This window comes from Anolis carolinensis, chromosome 1, assembly GCF_035594765.1.
Source record: "Anolis carolinensis isolate JA03-04 chromosome 1, rAnoCar3.1.pri, whole genome shotgun sequence".
In the NCBI taxonomy this organism is placed as follows: domain Eukaryota; kingdom Metazoa; phylum Chordata; class Lepidosauria; order Squamata; family Dactyloidae; genus Anolis; species Anolis carolinensis.
The window spans coordinates 187,869,587-187,884,677 of NC_085841.1; the positions used below are offsets into that span (position 1 = coordinate 187,869,587).

General features: G+C 41.9%; 1 protein-coding gene across 3 annotated transcripts in view; it reads left to right on the forward strand.

Annotated features, from left to right (window-relative positions):
* nrp2 (neuropilin 2) overlaps positions 1-15,091 on the forward strand; it is a 351,320-nt gene that overhangs the window by 196,833 nt on the left and 139,396 nt on the right. For all 3 annotated transcript variants that reach the window (XM_008114943.3, XM_008114946.3, XM_008114941.3), the window contains 4 exons: positions 6,745-6,975; positions 8,441-8,596; positions 11,083-11,252; positions 13,747-13,902. In XM_008114943.3, the coding sequence (XP_008113150.1) occupies positions 6,745-6,975; positions 8,441-8,596; positions 11,083-11,252; positions 13,747-13,902 (713 nt within the window). The remainder of the gene's footprint in view (positions 1-6,744; positions 6,976-8,440; positions 8,597-11,082; positions 11,253-13,746; positions 13,903-15,091) is intronic.

The window sequence follows — 15,091 nt, forward strand, 5'->3', positions numbered from 1 at the left end:
GCTTCAAACTACAGGAAAGGAGATTCCACCTCAACATTAGGAAGGACTTCCTAACTGTGAGAACCATTCAGCAATGGAACTCTCTGCCTCGGAGTGTGATCGAGGCTGCTTCTTTGGAGGGTTTTAAGCAGAGGCTGGATGGCCATCTGTCGGGAATGCTTTGAATGTGATTTTCCTGCTTCTTGGCAGGGGGTTGGACTGGATGGCTCACGGGTCTCTTCCAACTCTATGATTCTATGAGTAGATGACTTTGGTACCTTTTGGAAACAAACTTCACATATAATGATCAATTGATTTCTATCACATCGTTCTCCTTATGCAAGACGCACACGTTTATAGCATTTACAAAACAAGATACAATGAAAAAGTGATGTGCAAAAAAGTTTTCAATATTAAAACCAAGATTAAAACACTATTAAAACATTGAGCATGAGATAACCCCCACCGCTATACTTATGTCCAGTAGGATAGTTCCCGGCTCATTGTTCCAAAGTGAAAGCATGTAGTGAAGCATTCCTACTGAAGCCATGTATATTCCTCATGGAAGAATATGTATCTGCCTTGAGTTCCCGTATCAGAAGAAAGGCAGGATAAAAATAAAGTAAATAAAATAAATAAATCCGTAGAATCTCCTGGAAGTGTTTTAGTGTGGTGTTTTAATGTAATCTCCACAATAGTTTCTAAGGAGTGTCTGTGTGTCTATTAAGTTGTCAAATCTTATAACAGAACGTCAGGCTTGACGTGCTCTCCTAAAGGATAAAAATGGAAACAATAGTAAGGTTACGAAACCAATCTGTCAGCTCTGTTGGTTACTTTTCCAACAGACACTACAGATTTCTGTAATTTATTTTGCAGTAAAATACACATTTGTGGATTATTTTTGGACCAAAGCTAATAACTTCACCATTTTACATTTTAATTTTTTTCATATAAATTCAGGACTGGTCAGTACCTGTTTGGTGCATTTTTCATTTGGTGCAAAATATTTTTTAAAAGATTGTGGGTGTTACCAGTCAGACTTTAATTTATTCAAATTGTATGTGAAATCACCAACATCAACCTAAGCAGTTCAAGACAATTCCTTAGTACAAAAATAGAACTCTTCCCCTTGTCCCCATTTTTTTTTACTTTCTTGAAGGAAGCCCAACATGCCACATGCTAAAGCAATTTTACTTGTTAGTTTATTTTCCCAAAATTACCTGCTTTTTAGTGACAACAAAAGCATAGGCTTTGTGTCCTGAGATATTCTTTGTTCTTGAAGCTGTCTTAGCAGGTTAGGTTCTTTCCTCCAATAACCAGCACACCAAGACCTGCCGGGTAAGAGAAGGGAACCATGAGTGCAACTAAATGCTGGCTGGGGCTATGACAGAAGTCCAACAAAAATGTCTTAGTGTCTTGGTTTTTAGGACTATTCCTGGGATTATTTGGAGCACTGATTCAGAAAATTGCATTGAATAGATTGCACCAGCTCTAGTTTGTTTTAAAAATATTGTTATTATGATCTTTATAGTCAAGCAGTTGGCGACTGATACATGGCATATGTTCTGTATCTCAAACACTATAGCTAATAGGGGAATATTGGTGCCATTTTTCGAATCAGCAGGTCAAATATACCCAGAAACAGGCCGAATATTTGAGGCACCAAAATGTGTGTTGGACAGAGTTATGTGCTACTTTACTCCTCTGTTCTTCAGTCCTTGCTCAAAAAGACAAGTTCTCAACACTGGGTTGTTGTGTGATTTCTAGGCTGCATGGCTGTGTTCTAGCAGCATTTTCTCCTGAAGTTTTGCCTGTATCTGTGGCTGGCATCTTCAGAGGATTTCTGAAGATGCTAGCCACAGATGCAGGTGAAACGTCAGAAGAAAATGCTGCTAGAACACAGCCATGCAGCCTGGAAATCACACCAGTGATTTCGGCTGTGAAAGCCTTTGACAATATGGTGTCAACTCTGCTTAGCTGCATGTCTCCAACTTTTAATTTTGGGAGTTTTGGAGCAAATGTGGATCAGGTGATAGTTCTGCAGTGTCCAATCTCCTAGGAAGGGATTGGTTACTTTGACCTCTGTTAGGCTCGGAGAGACAAAATTGAGAGTTTTCCTCTTAGGAACACAAAAGAATCTCTTTACACTATTAAGCCTCACATTTCTTGTAACGTTCCTCCCCCTTCTTCATGCTCTCCCCATTTCCAAATCTGTTTCATCAACACTTCCGAGAAGGTAAAATATTTCAGTGCCATATTGACAGTATATTTTGATTTCTGCCTTGGCATGAGAAACAAGCTTCTTCACTAAATGATCTCATGTATTCTTGAACTCCAAGCAGTATATCTTTTCTTTCCTCTTTGGCAGATATGAAAAAAACTTGTTAAAGTCAAGGCTCAGGGAAAATGGTTCTCCCTTAAATCTGCACAAAGCTTGGCCCTTCTCCCCTCCCGTGAATATGTGATTCAAGGCTTGATCAATAGCCTTGTGTTTCCTCTTTTCAAGAAGCCAAGGGTTTTGTAACTGGTGTAATGCTGGCTTAAAGGGCTGCTGTTGGCAGTGCCATCAAGGGAACAAGACGGGCGCCTCTTGAGCAACACACAAGGGGAACTATTCATAATGCCTTCTAAAATCCAAAACTTGGAGGATGTCTCATGGGGTTGGTGAGGCTAATCTGTCGTCCTTATAAAAATTCACCCTGTCTAAATATTTGTCAGATTGGTGCGTGTGGGGATGGGCATTCTTGGGAAATAAAAATACGTCTTGTTTTGCACTGGGAAGGCATGGGTGAGACAATGTGTTTGTGTGTTCACGGAGAAGCCTGGCTGGTTCTCCCAGGCAATGAGAGGAGCCAAGCTCTTGCTCACAGGACACAGCTACCAATCCACATTCCACTCTTCCATTGTTAGATAGAAAGGAAGAACATGTTTTTAGTTATGACATTTAATTAATGTTTTAAGAACTTTTGCTCATTTTGTATTGTCGCGGTGACCTTGGTAGGTTTTTAAAATCGTATCAGAAGCGATTTGAGAACATCCTGCAAGTAGCTTCTGGTGTGAGAGAATTGGCCGTCTACAGAGACGTTGCCCAGGGGACATCTAGATGTGTTGCTGGGAGGTTTCTCTCATGTCCCCATGAGCTAGAGCTGACAGACTCACCCGAACCAGCAACCTTCAGATCAGCAGTTCAGCCAGCACAAGGGTATAACCCATTGCGCCACTGGAGCTACTACCTTGGTAGGTTAAGAGGTGGTAAACAAATATGATAGATAGATATCCAGTGAGCCTCACATATGTCTTCTTATTCCAAGCTTGAAAGTTGCCTGTGCTTATTTTGTTTGTTTGTTTTTCCTGCTGCTGTATTTGTTTCTGTTCCCCTGGTTGCTGCTTCCTTTGTTCATTTTATTTGTCACAAAGTACTGTATTAAGAGGGAACTAATAGTACATATTTTAAAAGCAACAACAGGCAGCCTGACTAATAGCTACATTTAGGAAAGTGGAAACACTATCTTTTGGGAAATAGATACTATTTTGTTTAGTTTTGTTTCTCCCATTGTATGTAAGCAACTGCTTTCGTTTCCTTGAATGCAGCTAGGATCACACGGCTGAGAGCAGACCAAATATTAGGGACCCCAGACCCTACAATTCCTTTCTATTGGACATGCTGGGAGCTAAAGTCCAAAGTTAGTGGAAGGCTCACTTTTGCTGTTGCCTACACTTGTTGTGTAGGGAAATTAGCTTGTTAGCTTGGAGTAAATACACATTTTCCCACCAGGTTGGTGGAATAACAAAGGCTGTCATGATTCTGGAACCACTAAAGGCTCTATTCATCATTTTATGCTAACAGGGACTGCAATGTTACTTACAAACTTTTTGGTAGGGGCCCCTGATTTTTCAAACACCAGATTTTAAAAAGTGATTTTTTTTAATGTGCATTAATGTAATGGTAGGCTGCACCTTCTGTCATCATAGTGCCTGCTATGATGTATATATGTAACAGTTGATGATTTATTTACATGAAAATTTCAGGTGATTAAACTGAAATCTGATTAAAACTCCTATTAATCAACCATGTTTCAGGGTTGGCCCAAACACTAATTTTCATCGTTGCAGATTACTAGCTGAATATAATGCCAAACTTCCTTGATCCTGTGCCATGGCCGCTTTCTTTGCCACTGTGTGCCATGTCTTTGGAAGAAGGAGTTGTTTATTGCTCCATTTCATCTTCCTATTCAAGCCTTTCTCGAATCTCTCAATACTGATCATTACTGGCCATTTTTGTCCAGTGTTTGGTGGCACTTCCAAAGCAAAGATGAAATGAAACCTCTTGATCCCTTTCAGTCTGGTGTCCAGGCGGCTTGTGGAACAGATGCCATTGGTCGTGTTGGACAATCCTCACTAGAATTGGACAGGGATATCGGATTATGTTGGTTCTGTTGGACCTCTCAGAAGCTTTCAGTACCATTGACCATGGCATTCTCCTGTTCTGCCACATAGGATAGGAACTGTAACACAGTTTGACAAATGGCTACTTTCCTTCCTGCAAACTGATCCAAAAAGATGGTATTTCAGGATTGGGGAAGTTGATGTGTACAGTCTCTTAATATTCTCTTTTGTCCCCCATACTTACATTTTGAAATAGCAGGGGAAATTGTCCAGAATATGTTGTCACCCATCCCTGCTTCTCTGTTTTGCCAAGGCTGTTCAGCTCCAACCAGTGTCTGATATCAGTAATAGATGAGGTGAGATCAAATGAATCGAAGTGTAACCCACATTAGATAGTTTAGGTAGGTAGATAAGTAGATACATAGATAGAAAGGAAGATAGGGATTCATTATGTATTGGGCAGAATTGTACTTTCCCTAAAGGCACAGGTTTATTCTCTTTGGAATTTGTGCATAACCTCAACCTAGAGCTCCAGTGGCACCCATTGCTGGAGATATCAGGTCATGATTTCACTTGACTTACATCTTGTTTGGACAACTGTGTCAGGCTGTCCACCAGGAGAGCTCATAGAATAATAGAATAATAGAGTTGGAAGACACTAAATGGACCACTTTTTTGTTACTACAGCTGGTCTGGCTCCTATTGTGTTACTGTTGTTATTGATGTAATACTGTTTTGGGCTTGTCCCAGTGTAAGCTGCCCCGAGTCCTTGGGAGATGGAGCAGGATATAATTAAAGTTATTATTATTATTATTATTATTATTATTATTATTATTATTATTATTTCGTGTCAGGAGCAACCAGAGTTGTTGTTGTTGTTGTTGTTGTTGTTGTTGTTGTTGTTATTATAATTATTATTATATTACTCTCCTTTTGGGTATGATTCAAAATTCTGGTTTACGGCCAGGCTATTGGAGAGACTGTATATTTCCATATAAACCTGCCAGACCCCAAGAGCTTCAGGATAAGCCCATCTCTCAATCTCACCACCTTCACATGTATGTCTAGTTGGGATACAAGACATTGCCTGCCTGAAGGCTGCTTCTAGGCTCCTGATGACTCTTCCTTGGGAGGTTAAAATGCCCCCATCCTTGCTATCATTTAGTTGGAAAGAAAACACTTTATTTTCTGTCAGGTTTTCACAAAGTAACAAAATAATGTTTGTTGTTTTATTCTCAGGGCCTTTTGTTCAGCTCCCTCTGTTAACTGGGTTTTAAACAAAAAGAGGATGAGAAAGAGCCAATTACATAATAGTCTGTTGTCTTAGCAAATCTGGTGATTTGTTTTCAATTGCCTGTATCTGAGCTGGTCAGTCAAAGTCTACGTTGCCAGGTGATCCAATTAAGTCCCACTTATTGTGGAAGTCGTCTGATTAAATAGATTTCCATATCCATTAGTGTAACTTTATTGTTCATCTTTCCTCTACATCCCTCCCTCCCCTCTCTCTGTTGAAGGGGGCAGAGCATTTTGCTTTGCTTCCTTTTCGGTGCAAACACATCCATATTTGTGGCGGCTTTTAGGAATCGCTCAGTACTAGAACCACATGGCTTTGAAGCAGTGTATTCCAAATGAAACACCAGAGATTCTCTGTTGCAGCCGGAGAGCCAGGAGGTCTTGTAACATTCTTCCTCTCCCGCCTTCCTCCTAGTGACCCGTAGCCAAGAGAATTCAATTGTTAATTGTCTGGTCCCCACAGAGCAATAGTTTTAATGCAGTTGGACCCTGAACAGAATGCAACCTTCTTTTCTCCCCCCAAGGCACCTTGGGTTGGCAAGAAATAGAAAGGCACTTAGCAAGCTGGGGCACAATAGAGGCCAGTGTTGGGGTCATCCCTAAATAAGTGGTAATATTGTCTGCAGTGTCGGCAGGCAGGAAGGCGTTCCTTGCAGACTGGAATTACTTACATTTCTGATGTGATGGCTAACATGGGCATATGAGAAAGGCGCTCTGTTTCCTCCTTTAACAGAATGCCTTGCACGTACCCCCTGTCCTGCCCGCCTCCGAGAATTTTTTGACCTTTCCATTGTGAAAGCCCCTCCTGTTCATGTGCTGCTTTTTTCGGTGCTTGAGATGCAAAACTTCGGGTGTCACTTCGGTGAAACTGCTTTGCTAATTGCCACTCTGATGGAAAATAAAACAGGGACACTAACATTAATAATTAATACTTTTGCAAGGCTGTAGCAATTTTCCGCATGGGGGATTTAAGTGCTTTAAGAAAACAATTACAAATTACACCTCACAGACTGGCTACTGTGAATGAGGGGGCTAACAATGTCAGATCTTAATGTCCTGTCTCGGTCATTTTGTCTCTTGCTGTAGGCTCAGAAGATTGCTCTAGAAATTTCACCGGCTCAAATGGTACTATTGAATCCCCTGGATTTCCTGATAAATATCCTCACAATTTGGACTGTGCCTTCACCATCATGGCCAAGCCAAAGATGGAGATCATCCTTCAGTTTTTAACCTTTGACCTTGAGCATGACCCCTTGCAAGTTGGAGAGGGTGATTGCAAATATGATTGGCTGGACATCTGGGATGGGATTCCTCAAGGTAAGGATTAAAATGATGTATTGCCAGTCCTGTCTTCTGTATCTGGCTATTGTCAAGCTAACAACATCAATTTTGAGCCTGAAGAATTCCATAAAGGTCATAAATTGCGAACAATCTACAGCTCTATCCAATCTCGTATATTGTTGCCTTGTTCTTCACAGAAGCCAGAAGTTAAATTGAACAGTGATGGAGTTCCCTTTTCTATTTCTTGTGCCAGCATCACACCCTTTCTGGCTCAATATAAATGCGTAGCTGATGTTGCTGTACAGTGAGACCTTTCAATAATCTGATTTACATAATCATATTGTGGAGATCAGAAAGTAGTCTCTGAAGTACCCAAAAGAACAAAAGTATTCTTATCTCAGAAAAACCCTTTAATCAGAAAGTATAGATAGATAGATAGATAGATAGATATATAGATAGATAGATAGATATAGATATATAGCACTGGTTGCATACTAGACGACTTTGTATGTTGTTTTAAGCACAATTTCTGTGGAAATGTGGCTCGAAAAATGGGCTTTAGCAAGCAGGTTAACCACCAGTTGCAATAGATCTTACCAATTGTAAGGTTGGCAGTTCAAAGCCCGGGTCGGGATGACCACCCAACATTCAGCCCAGCTCACTGCTCACCTAGAGATCAAAAACGGTGGTGAGTATATAAATAGGTTCCGTTTAAGCAGGGAGGTATTTTAATGGCACCATAAAGGAGATACCAGAAAAATGCTGGCAATCAAAAAAAGGAGAAAGTCTGTGATCAGGGCAATTCAACATGGAGGATGGAGCGACAGCAGCCCCCCACTTCCGGTTGCCAGAATTAAGCACAACCTCCAGGATGTCAAAGATGGGAAATGCCTATATTTCTCTATCAGTCGTCTGCCCTGTGTATAAGAGCTTTGGATGATTTCCATATATGTGTTCTGTGATTCGCCCTGAGTCCCCTTCGGAGTTAGAAGGGCAGAATATAAATGCAATAAATAAAGAAATAAATAATCTATCACAAACTTGCATGTCAATGAAACAACATATGCCTTAGAAGTATAGATAGATGCATTCTAGGCTTCACTCAATAATACTATGCAACATGGTTTTTGTTGCTGGGCTATAAATGTCATTTCTTAATTGGTTTTATCATAAAAACATGGAAAAGGTTTATTAAACTGCAAAAACTTTGTTTTCGTGGGATGTCCTACAGCACATATTGCTATATTTTTTCAAAGTTTGTTGCATAGTGTAATTGCATATCTTTGTACACAGACCTAAGCCCCACTGAGTTCAAGAGGACTTATTTCCAGGGAAGGTATAAAATCCTGCAGCTGAAATAATTAATTTTCAACATTTGACTCTGTTTACTGATGCATTATTACTGGCTGTGCAACCCAAAAGACTTTTTGAAACCAAGGAGGGAAGGTCACAGTGGTCTAACCAAGAGGTAAATGGTACTGTCTTTCTCTTTCTGTTGTAGTGGGTCCTTTGATCGGCAGGTATTGTGGCACTAAAACCCCATCAGAGATCCGTTCAACGACTGGCATCCTGTCACTCACTTTCCACACCGATTTAGCAGTGGCTAAAGATGGCTTTTCAGCTCGCTATTATTTGGTCCAGCAGGAAGTACCAGAGAGTAAGTAGCAAAGTTCTGGGCGTTCCTCTATATTCCAAAAATGTTGCCAGGTTTGAGTGATGTTTCTGAAATCTTCATGGCTGAGCACAACTTCAACACTGATGTGGCAATGATGTGGAAGTTTATATTCACATTATTTTTAGTTTTGACAGTTTGAGTTCCAGCATTTGAATTTCAAGGTATAGCTCAGCGGTCCCCTCCCAAATATGTTACATCTCAAATGTGAAGGTTTGTCATCACCAACCTTCAAACTTCCAGTGCTAGATTTCAAAACTGCTGTGGAAAAATCTAAAACCAGCCCTATAATTAAAAATTATTGAAAATAGTTATCTTAAGATCTTTTTTCAGCCTCCAAATTCAAGGTTTTATAGAAGAGTTGGGAGTCGTGTAAAGAACCCATGAATACGTAATATTACCAAATGTCTGTTCAGCTTGTGATGGATATTTTGTCTCTTTCTTTCTGTATTGTATGCCATTTCACAGCTTTTGCAGGATGTTTTGATAGTAAGTGCTTTTGAAGTGGAATTTCCAGTTAACTTAACAGTGGATCTTCCACATTCACCAACACCAAGATATGAGAATAGCCACTAGTCAAAGTCTCATCCAGGCTGAGGGAATTAGCTGCCTTAAGGATCAGATGGCGGTGTTAGAGGACAAAGCAGTGTATGTGGTGTAACAACCAGCATCCCTTAAGCCAGAAGTGGGAAAATTGTGGTGGGTTGGAGTGCTCCATGCCCTGCCTACAAACTTCCATTGTTGAAGATTTGTAAGAACACCTCTTACACCAGGAGCATAGTCACACCACGTTGAAGCTACTAAAGGCACATCTACACTGACCACTTAAGTCAGTTTCAAACTTGTATTTAAGAAAGCAGTTTTGCTATGTGGATGATTACATAGGAAATCCTGGAACTGGACTAAATGGTGATTTCACAAATTGCAGAAGCTGGCAACAGACCGGTTCCAGGATCCTCAGAGCACATTGGGTGTGTGCACAGCAGTTGCGGAAACGATATTGTCCTGCAATATGGCTTACATTCCAACACACTGATGCACATTAAATAATTTCTTTTCGCCTTTCCCCTGACTTTGCTTATGTTGGCTTAAAGTCCTTAAAGCGCACTGTAGCATGTTTTTGTGGCACACATCATTCTAGCTGCTTGCATTTGAAATTAACTTTGAACTGCATTAGATGGTCAGTGAGGATGGAGCCTTGGTTTGTCTTTTCTTGCTCAGGGGAAGAAGAGCAGAGCAATGAAGCTTGAGCTCCACTGCTAAGTCCTAATAGGGATTTGTCTTCAGGGCTTGCAACTGCCGCTGGAAGCTTTTGTTTTTCTATACTCAGAAAAAAAAGGAAAGCTCAGACCAAAAGCCAGGCTTATGAAAGAGTGTTACACTTGTAAGCCAGGTTGACAGAGTGCAGCTAAGTGCCTTTGGCCATGCTCATGTACCTTCCTCAAGGGAAGAATGAATGGGCTGACATCACTGACTTGATAGAAACACACTGATGAATGCAAACAGACAGCCTGGTTTCCCAGTGTGGAGAACAAGTGCATGAAGGATCTTTAGAGAGAACAAAGCGGGATTGTGAGATGGTTTCAGACCATTCATGAGCTGGAAATTCTCTCCTACCTTAAGGTAGACAACTATCTTCAAATGTAGTGGAAGATGATCACTGAATTCAGATTCAGTTGCCAATCCAGCTGACTTCTGTATGTAAAATGAGTGTCGTTACTTGTACATGTGTAGCCGTCCCCTCCAGGAAACAAAATATCTTGGCCCAGCAAGCTAAATGGCTTTTGAAAAGTTATGTTTATGTGTTTCTCTGAGACGTGAACATTATGAGTCAAATAACTTTACAAGTTCCAGAAATAACAAGCAGACAGCACAGGAAAGACCCTATTCATGTCCAGAGTAGAGTGTTGGAAATGGAAGACAAGACTAAATGAACATTTGCTCTTCTCCAGCAAAGCATTTCTAGTCTTCCTGCCTCCGTATGTTCTTTATCTACAAATGTTTCAATTTCCTGTCTTTATTTCCAAGAGCAAACAAGCAAGCAAGCATAACCAACATAGATGTTGCAGGGAAAAACTAATTATACAGATAATTTGAAAATTAACTATGTATGTTGCAAAATATTAATTTTATTCCACATGTAAAGTACTTCATTTTGCCATAATGGCTATTTGTGCAGAAATATCAATTTCTTGGCTTGTTCTAGAAAATTACAAGGCATGAAAGGTTTGCATCATCAGTGGTGGCAGCATTTCACCAAAGTTGAGGAAGAGCTTCCTAGGACACCACATGTGAGCTTTTTCTGGTCTCTTGGCTTTTCCTAGGCATGTAGATCCATATCCTTCTTTCAGCACAGATGCTTTTATTTGATAGGAAGTAGGGGAGTCAATGTAGTGGCACTTCCTTTACATTGGGATGGAACATGGGAGAGTTAGAGACTCCTCTTTTATTTTGCTCTCCCCTTGCTCTAGACTTCCAGTGCAACAGCCCACTGGGCATGGAATCAGGCCGAATCTCTAACGAACAGATCACCGCCTCCTCCACTTACTCCGATGGCAGGTGGACCCCACAGCAGAGCCGTCTCAACAGTGATGACAATGGATGGACTCCCAATGTGGATAGCAACAAGGAATTTTTGCAGGTATTTTCGGTTCCTATTATTGTTGTTTATTTGTTCAGTCGCTTCTGACTCTTCAGCTTTTGCCACCCCAAGTTCCTTCAAGGTCAAGCCAGTTCAAGGATACCATCCATCCATCTTACCCTAGGTCGGTCCCTCTTCCTTTTTCCTTCCATTTTCTCCAGCATCACTCTCTTCGCCAAGCTTTCCTGTCTTCTCATTATGTTGTCAAAGTACTTCATCTTTGCCTCTAATGTCCTTCCCTCCAGTAACAGCAGTCAATAGCTTAGAAGAGAAACCGACCCAATTTGGAAAGGCTGGGACTGAAGCCATCCTATCAGGCTTCGCAATAGTTGCGTTGCCAGATAACTGCTGTGCTGTGTGATGTTTGAGTCATTTTTGCCAAGTCCCTTTTTTTTGCCCCCCAGCATCCTCCTCTGTGAAAGGCTTGGCTTGGCATGGCAGGAGTGAGCACGCTGTGTGTCCATGGAAGCAGCCTTGGCAGGGTAATGTTTGGAAGACAAGCGCCTTTTTTAGCTTAGACACATAGCTTGTCTTGGCAAAGGCACTGCCACTGTCTCCAGGCCTTCAGGTTCCTTCCCCCTCAATTTCCCTCTTGAGCCACTCACACAACACTTTACCCTTGAACCAAACTGATTTATCACACTGTGCAATTGACCCCAGAACATGAGGCTTGTAGAAGCTTCTGTTGCTCTTGTTGCCTGCTGGGACCCAGCAGGAGACGTTTGAACTGTGGATTGGCAGAGGCAGTGTGACTCTGGTCTTCATGAACTGAAGGCAGCCCTGCTGGACCATTAACATTCCTGCAGAAGTTGTAGCTTGACCCGGTGCCCTCGCCTTCCCCTAGTCTTGATGGGTTTGCCAGAAGGCCAAGAGGGGAAGCAGCCTGCCACTTAGGGGCTCCTTTGGCTCTAAATAGTGAGCGAGCTGGGACTCTTTTGCCTGCACTGGGCAAGTACAGCTAGAATAATATTTATTCTGCTGGAGAACTGGTGATGCTTACCAACAGCTGGGAATTCCAGCAGGAAAGTATGAAGGGGAAAGGCCTCCACAGGGGCTACACAGGACTCGTTCATGTCAGCAAAGAGTTGTTGAGTGGCATGTGCTAAAGGACGTTCAAGACAAGAAGTCCTGGGAGGTCAAGGCCTGCAACAGATGTCCAATTCCTCATAGCACAGTTACCAGGCTAGCATGCTTTACAAAGAAATCACTTAGCATGAACCGGACTATCATGACTTAATCTTATGTGTGAAAGACCACAGACCCTCCTCCAATGTGTGTAAGCCTTTGTTCTACCAGAAATTATTTTCATGGCCGTTCTGTTGCTTGGGTTTTGGTTTTATTTGAGTTTAATAATGTCAGGTCAAAAGGTTTGAAGTCTTTTAACTCAACTCTATTGTTTAAGTTCAGAGATTAGAAAAATTACTTTCTTAGACCCCAGAATCTGCTGGGATAGTAGCATACTGGGGAGTTTCTGGGTGTAATAGATTTAACTTTCCTAAATGCTGGCAGACTTTCCCACCTCAAGACAGCAGATAGCCTGCTAGAATCGGGAAAAATGTCTTTTCAGACTAAGATCTGTCAGCATTTCCTTGCAACAAACTTTGCAAAACATTGAGGGTGGGATGGGAGGTTCCACTCTGTGTCAATAATACCACTTTGGTAGAGCCTGCTTCCATTCAAATTACTTTCACTTGGATGCATATTTGTTTGTTTGTTTTATTGTGGCGTGCTGTTAAGACAGGAACACAACTGTTCTGGGGGTTCTTTGGGAATACACTGAGGATTTGATCCCAGATATGTTTACAGTTCATTCTGATGAGGCAAAAAGAGAGAGGGAAAAGGAGTGGGTAAGCAATTCCAAAATGCGCTTCTCTCCTTCAATTATATGAACTGCAATAAACCCAGGCAGACTGAAAACATTTCCTTCTATGGCTCACACACTGCTATATCTAGGAATGTTAACTCAGCTGGTCTTCAACTTGATCCTATTAAGTTCTTACACTGGAACAGAGCTTAGATGGAATAGGCAACTCTGAACATGGCCAGTGGCAAAAGCTACAGCTGTGTCACAGTGATGTGCTGAAAGTGAAATGCTGTCATGCTCATTTATACCAGCTGAGCACCCGATCTTCAGGTCTGCTTTCAGACATATCTTTCTCAGAGCAGCTGTATGCCCAGTGTGGTGAGTCCTCAAGAGCCCCTGAGTCCAATGTGCTACCATTGGGTGCTGTCCTGTTGGTGGCTCTAGGTGATCCGTTGTGGTTAGGCCAGAAGGCAAAATGGGACTATGATCCTATTTTGAATAACGTGCTCATGGAGCAGGATTTTATGTCAAGAGCCTCGTAGTTCTGAACAGCATCCTATGTCTGAAGCTGCCTGAGGAGTTTTTGTATTTGACAATACTATAAATGTTCTATCACAGGAAGATCCATTATATTGCTGATCTTGTAAGTCTCCGTCCATTTTTCTCTCATACTTGTCCCACTACTGGTAGGTGGATCTCCGCTTTCTCACAATGCTGACAGCAATTGCAACACAAGGTGCCATCTCCAGAGAAACACAGACTGGGTATTACGTTCGGACTTATAAACTGGAGGTCAGCACAAATGGCGAGGACTGGATGATGTACCGGCATGGCAAAAACCATAAAGTAAGTGTTTCCATCTTTGCAATAATTCTGAATCACAGAACATTTTGTTTGCTGGCGAGGTGAGACACTTAAATCATTTGGAGTCTATATAAAGGGTTCCAGTACTTTTCCGTTTGCTGCCAAGACGCAAAACATGGAGCCTGCCCACCCCTGCATCCCCCCAAGCTATCTTTCATATCTCCTGAAAGATGAGGAGAAAAATGTTCCTTGGAAAACTTGGCTGCCGTTGTGCCTTGCTCAGTGGAGGGAGAGTCTGCTATATGCCTTTTGACTGCAAATGAAGGAGAAAATGTTTTTTGCAAGCCCGTGTTTTTGCCATACAAGATTCATTGAGCATTTATGGCCTGAGCCTTGTCCACATGCTGGGTTAACAATCACAAAACCACATGAAACTGCAGTTTAGGAGTTACTGGGGCCTAGAAAATGAAAGGGCACAAATCCTGAGAGGGGATCACAATGTCCTAGAGAATAAAGCCCAACGATAAATAATGAGGAACAGTTAGGTTTGTCAGGGAGAGGGGATCTGTAGTCTCAGCAGTGGTTGGCAGTGATGCATTGAGCGCTCTGTGCTTGGGCCTTGCACTGTCTGTAAATACGCAGGTGTTGACCCATGTTGATCCCTCCACATCTGAATGCATAGGGTGTGCTTGGTGGGAGTGGGGAGACTGTGTTCTGGGCAGGTATGTGAGAAAGGGGGGAGAGGGGAGAGACAGGGCTGTGTATATGGAGTGCAGCTGTGTATAATAAAGTCATAGCTGCTCCTGGGAAGGTAACAGAGCTGTCAGTCACCTGGGCCTTCCTTGTGAAGGCACTTCTAAACCGACCCTCTGTGCTTTGCTGGAGAATACTATCGAACAGGAATTCTTTAACATTGTCTCATCAAACCACATTAAGCCAAGAGATGAGGATGAGGGAGAACATGTTTTGAAATAGGTCCCTGACTAAAGGCTGTGGCTCTTGATGCAGAGGGAAGGTAGCTTCTTCTTCCCTGCCTGGCAGTCCTCCCTAAAGGAAATATGAGCAAGTTTCTCTTCTGTTCCTCTCAAACGCTAATGTTCCTTTGCTATGTCCAAGGAAAGTGGCAAGTGACTCTGAACTGCAGCGTTTGTTGTCTCTCTTTCTGAGGAGTTTCCTTCTGTCCCCAGCTATATCAGGGCAGCAGTTCCTGCTCAGCTATATTAGTTAGATT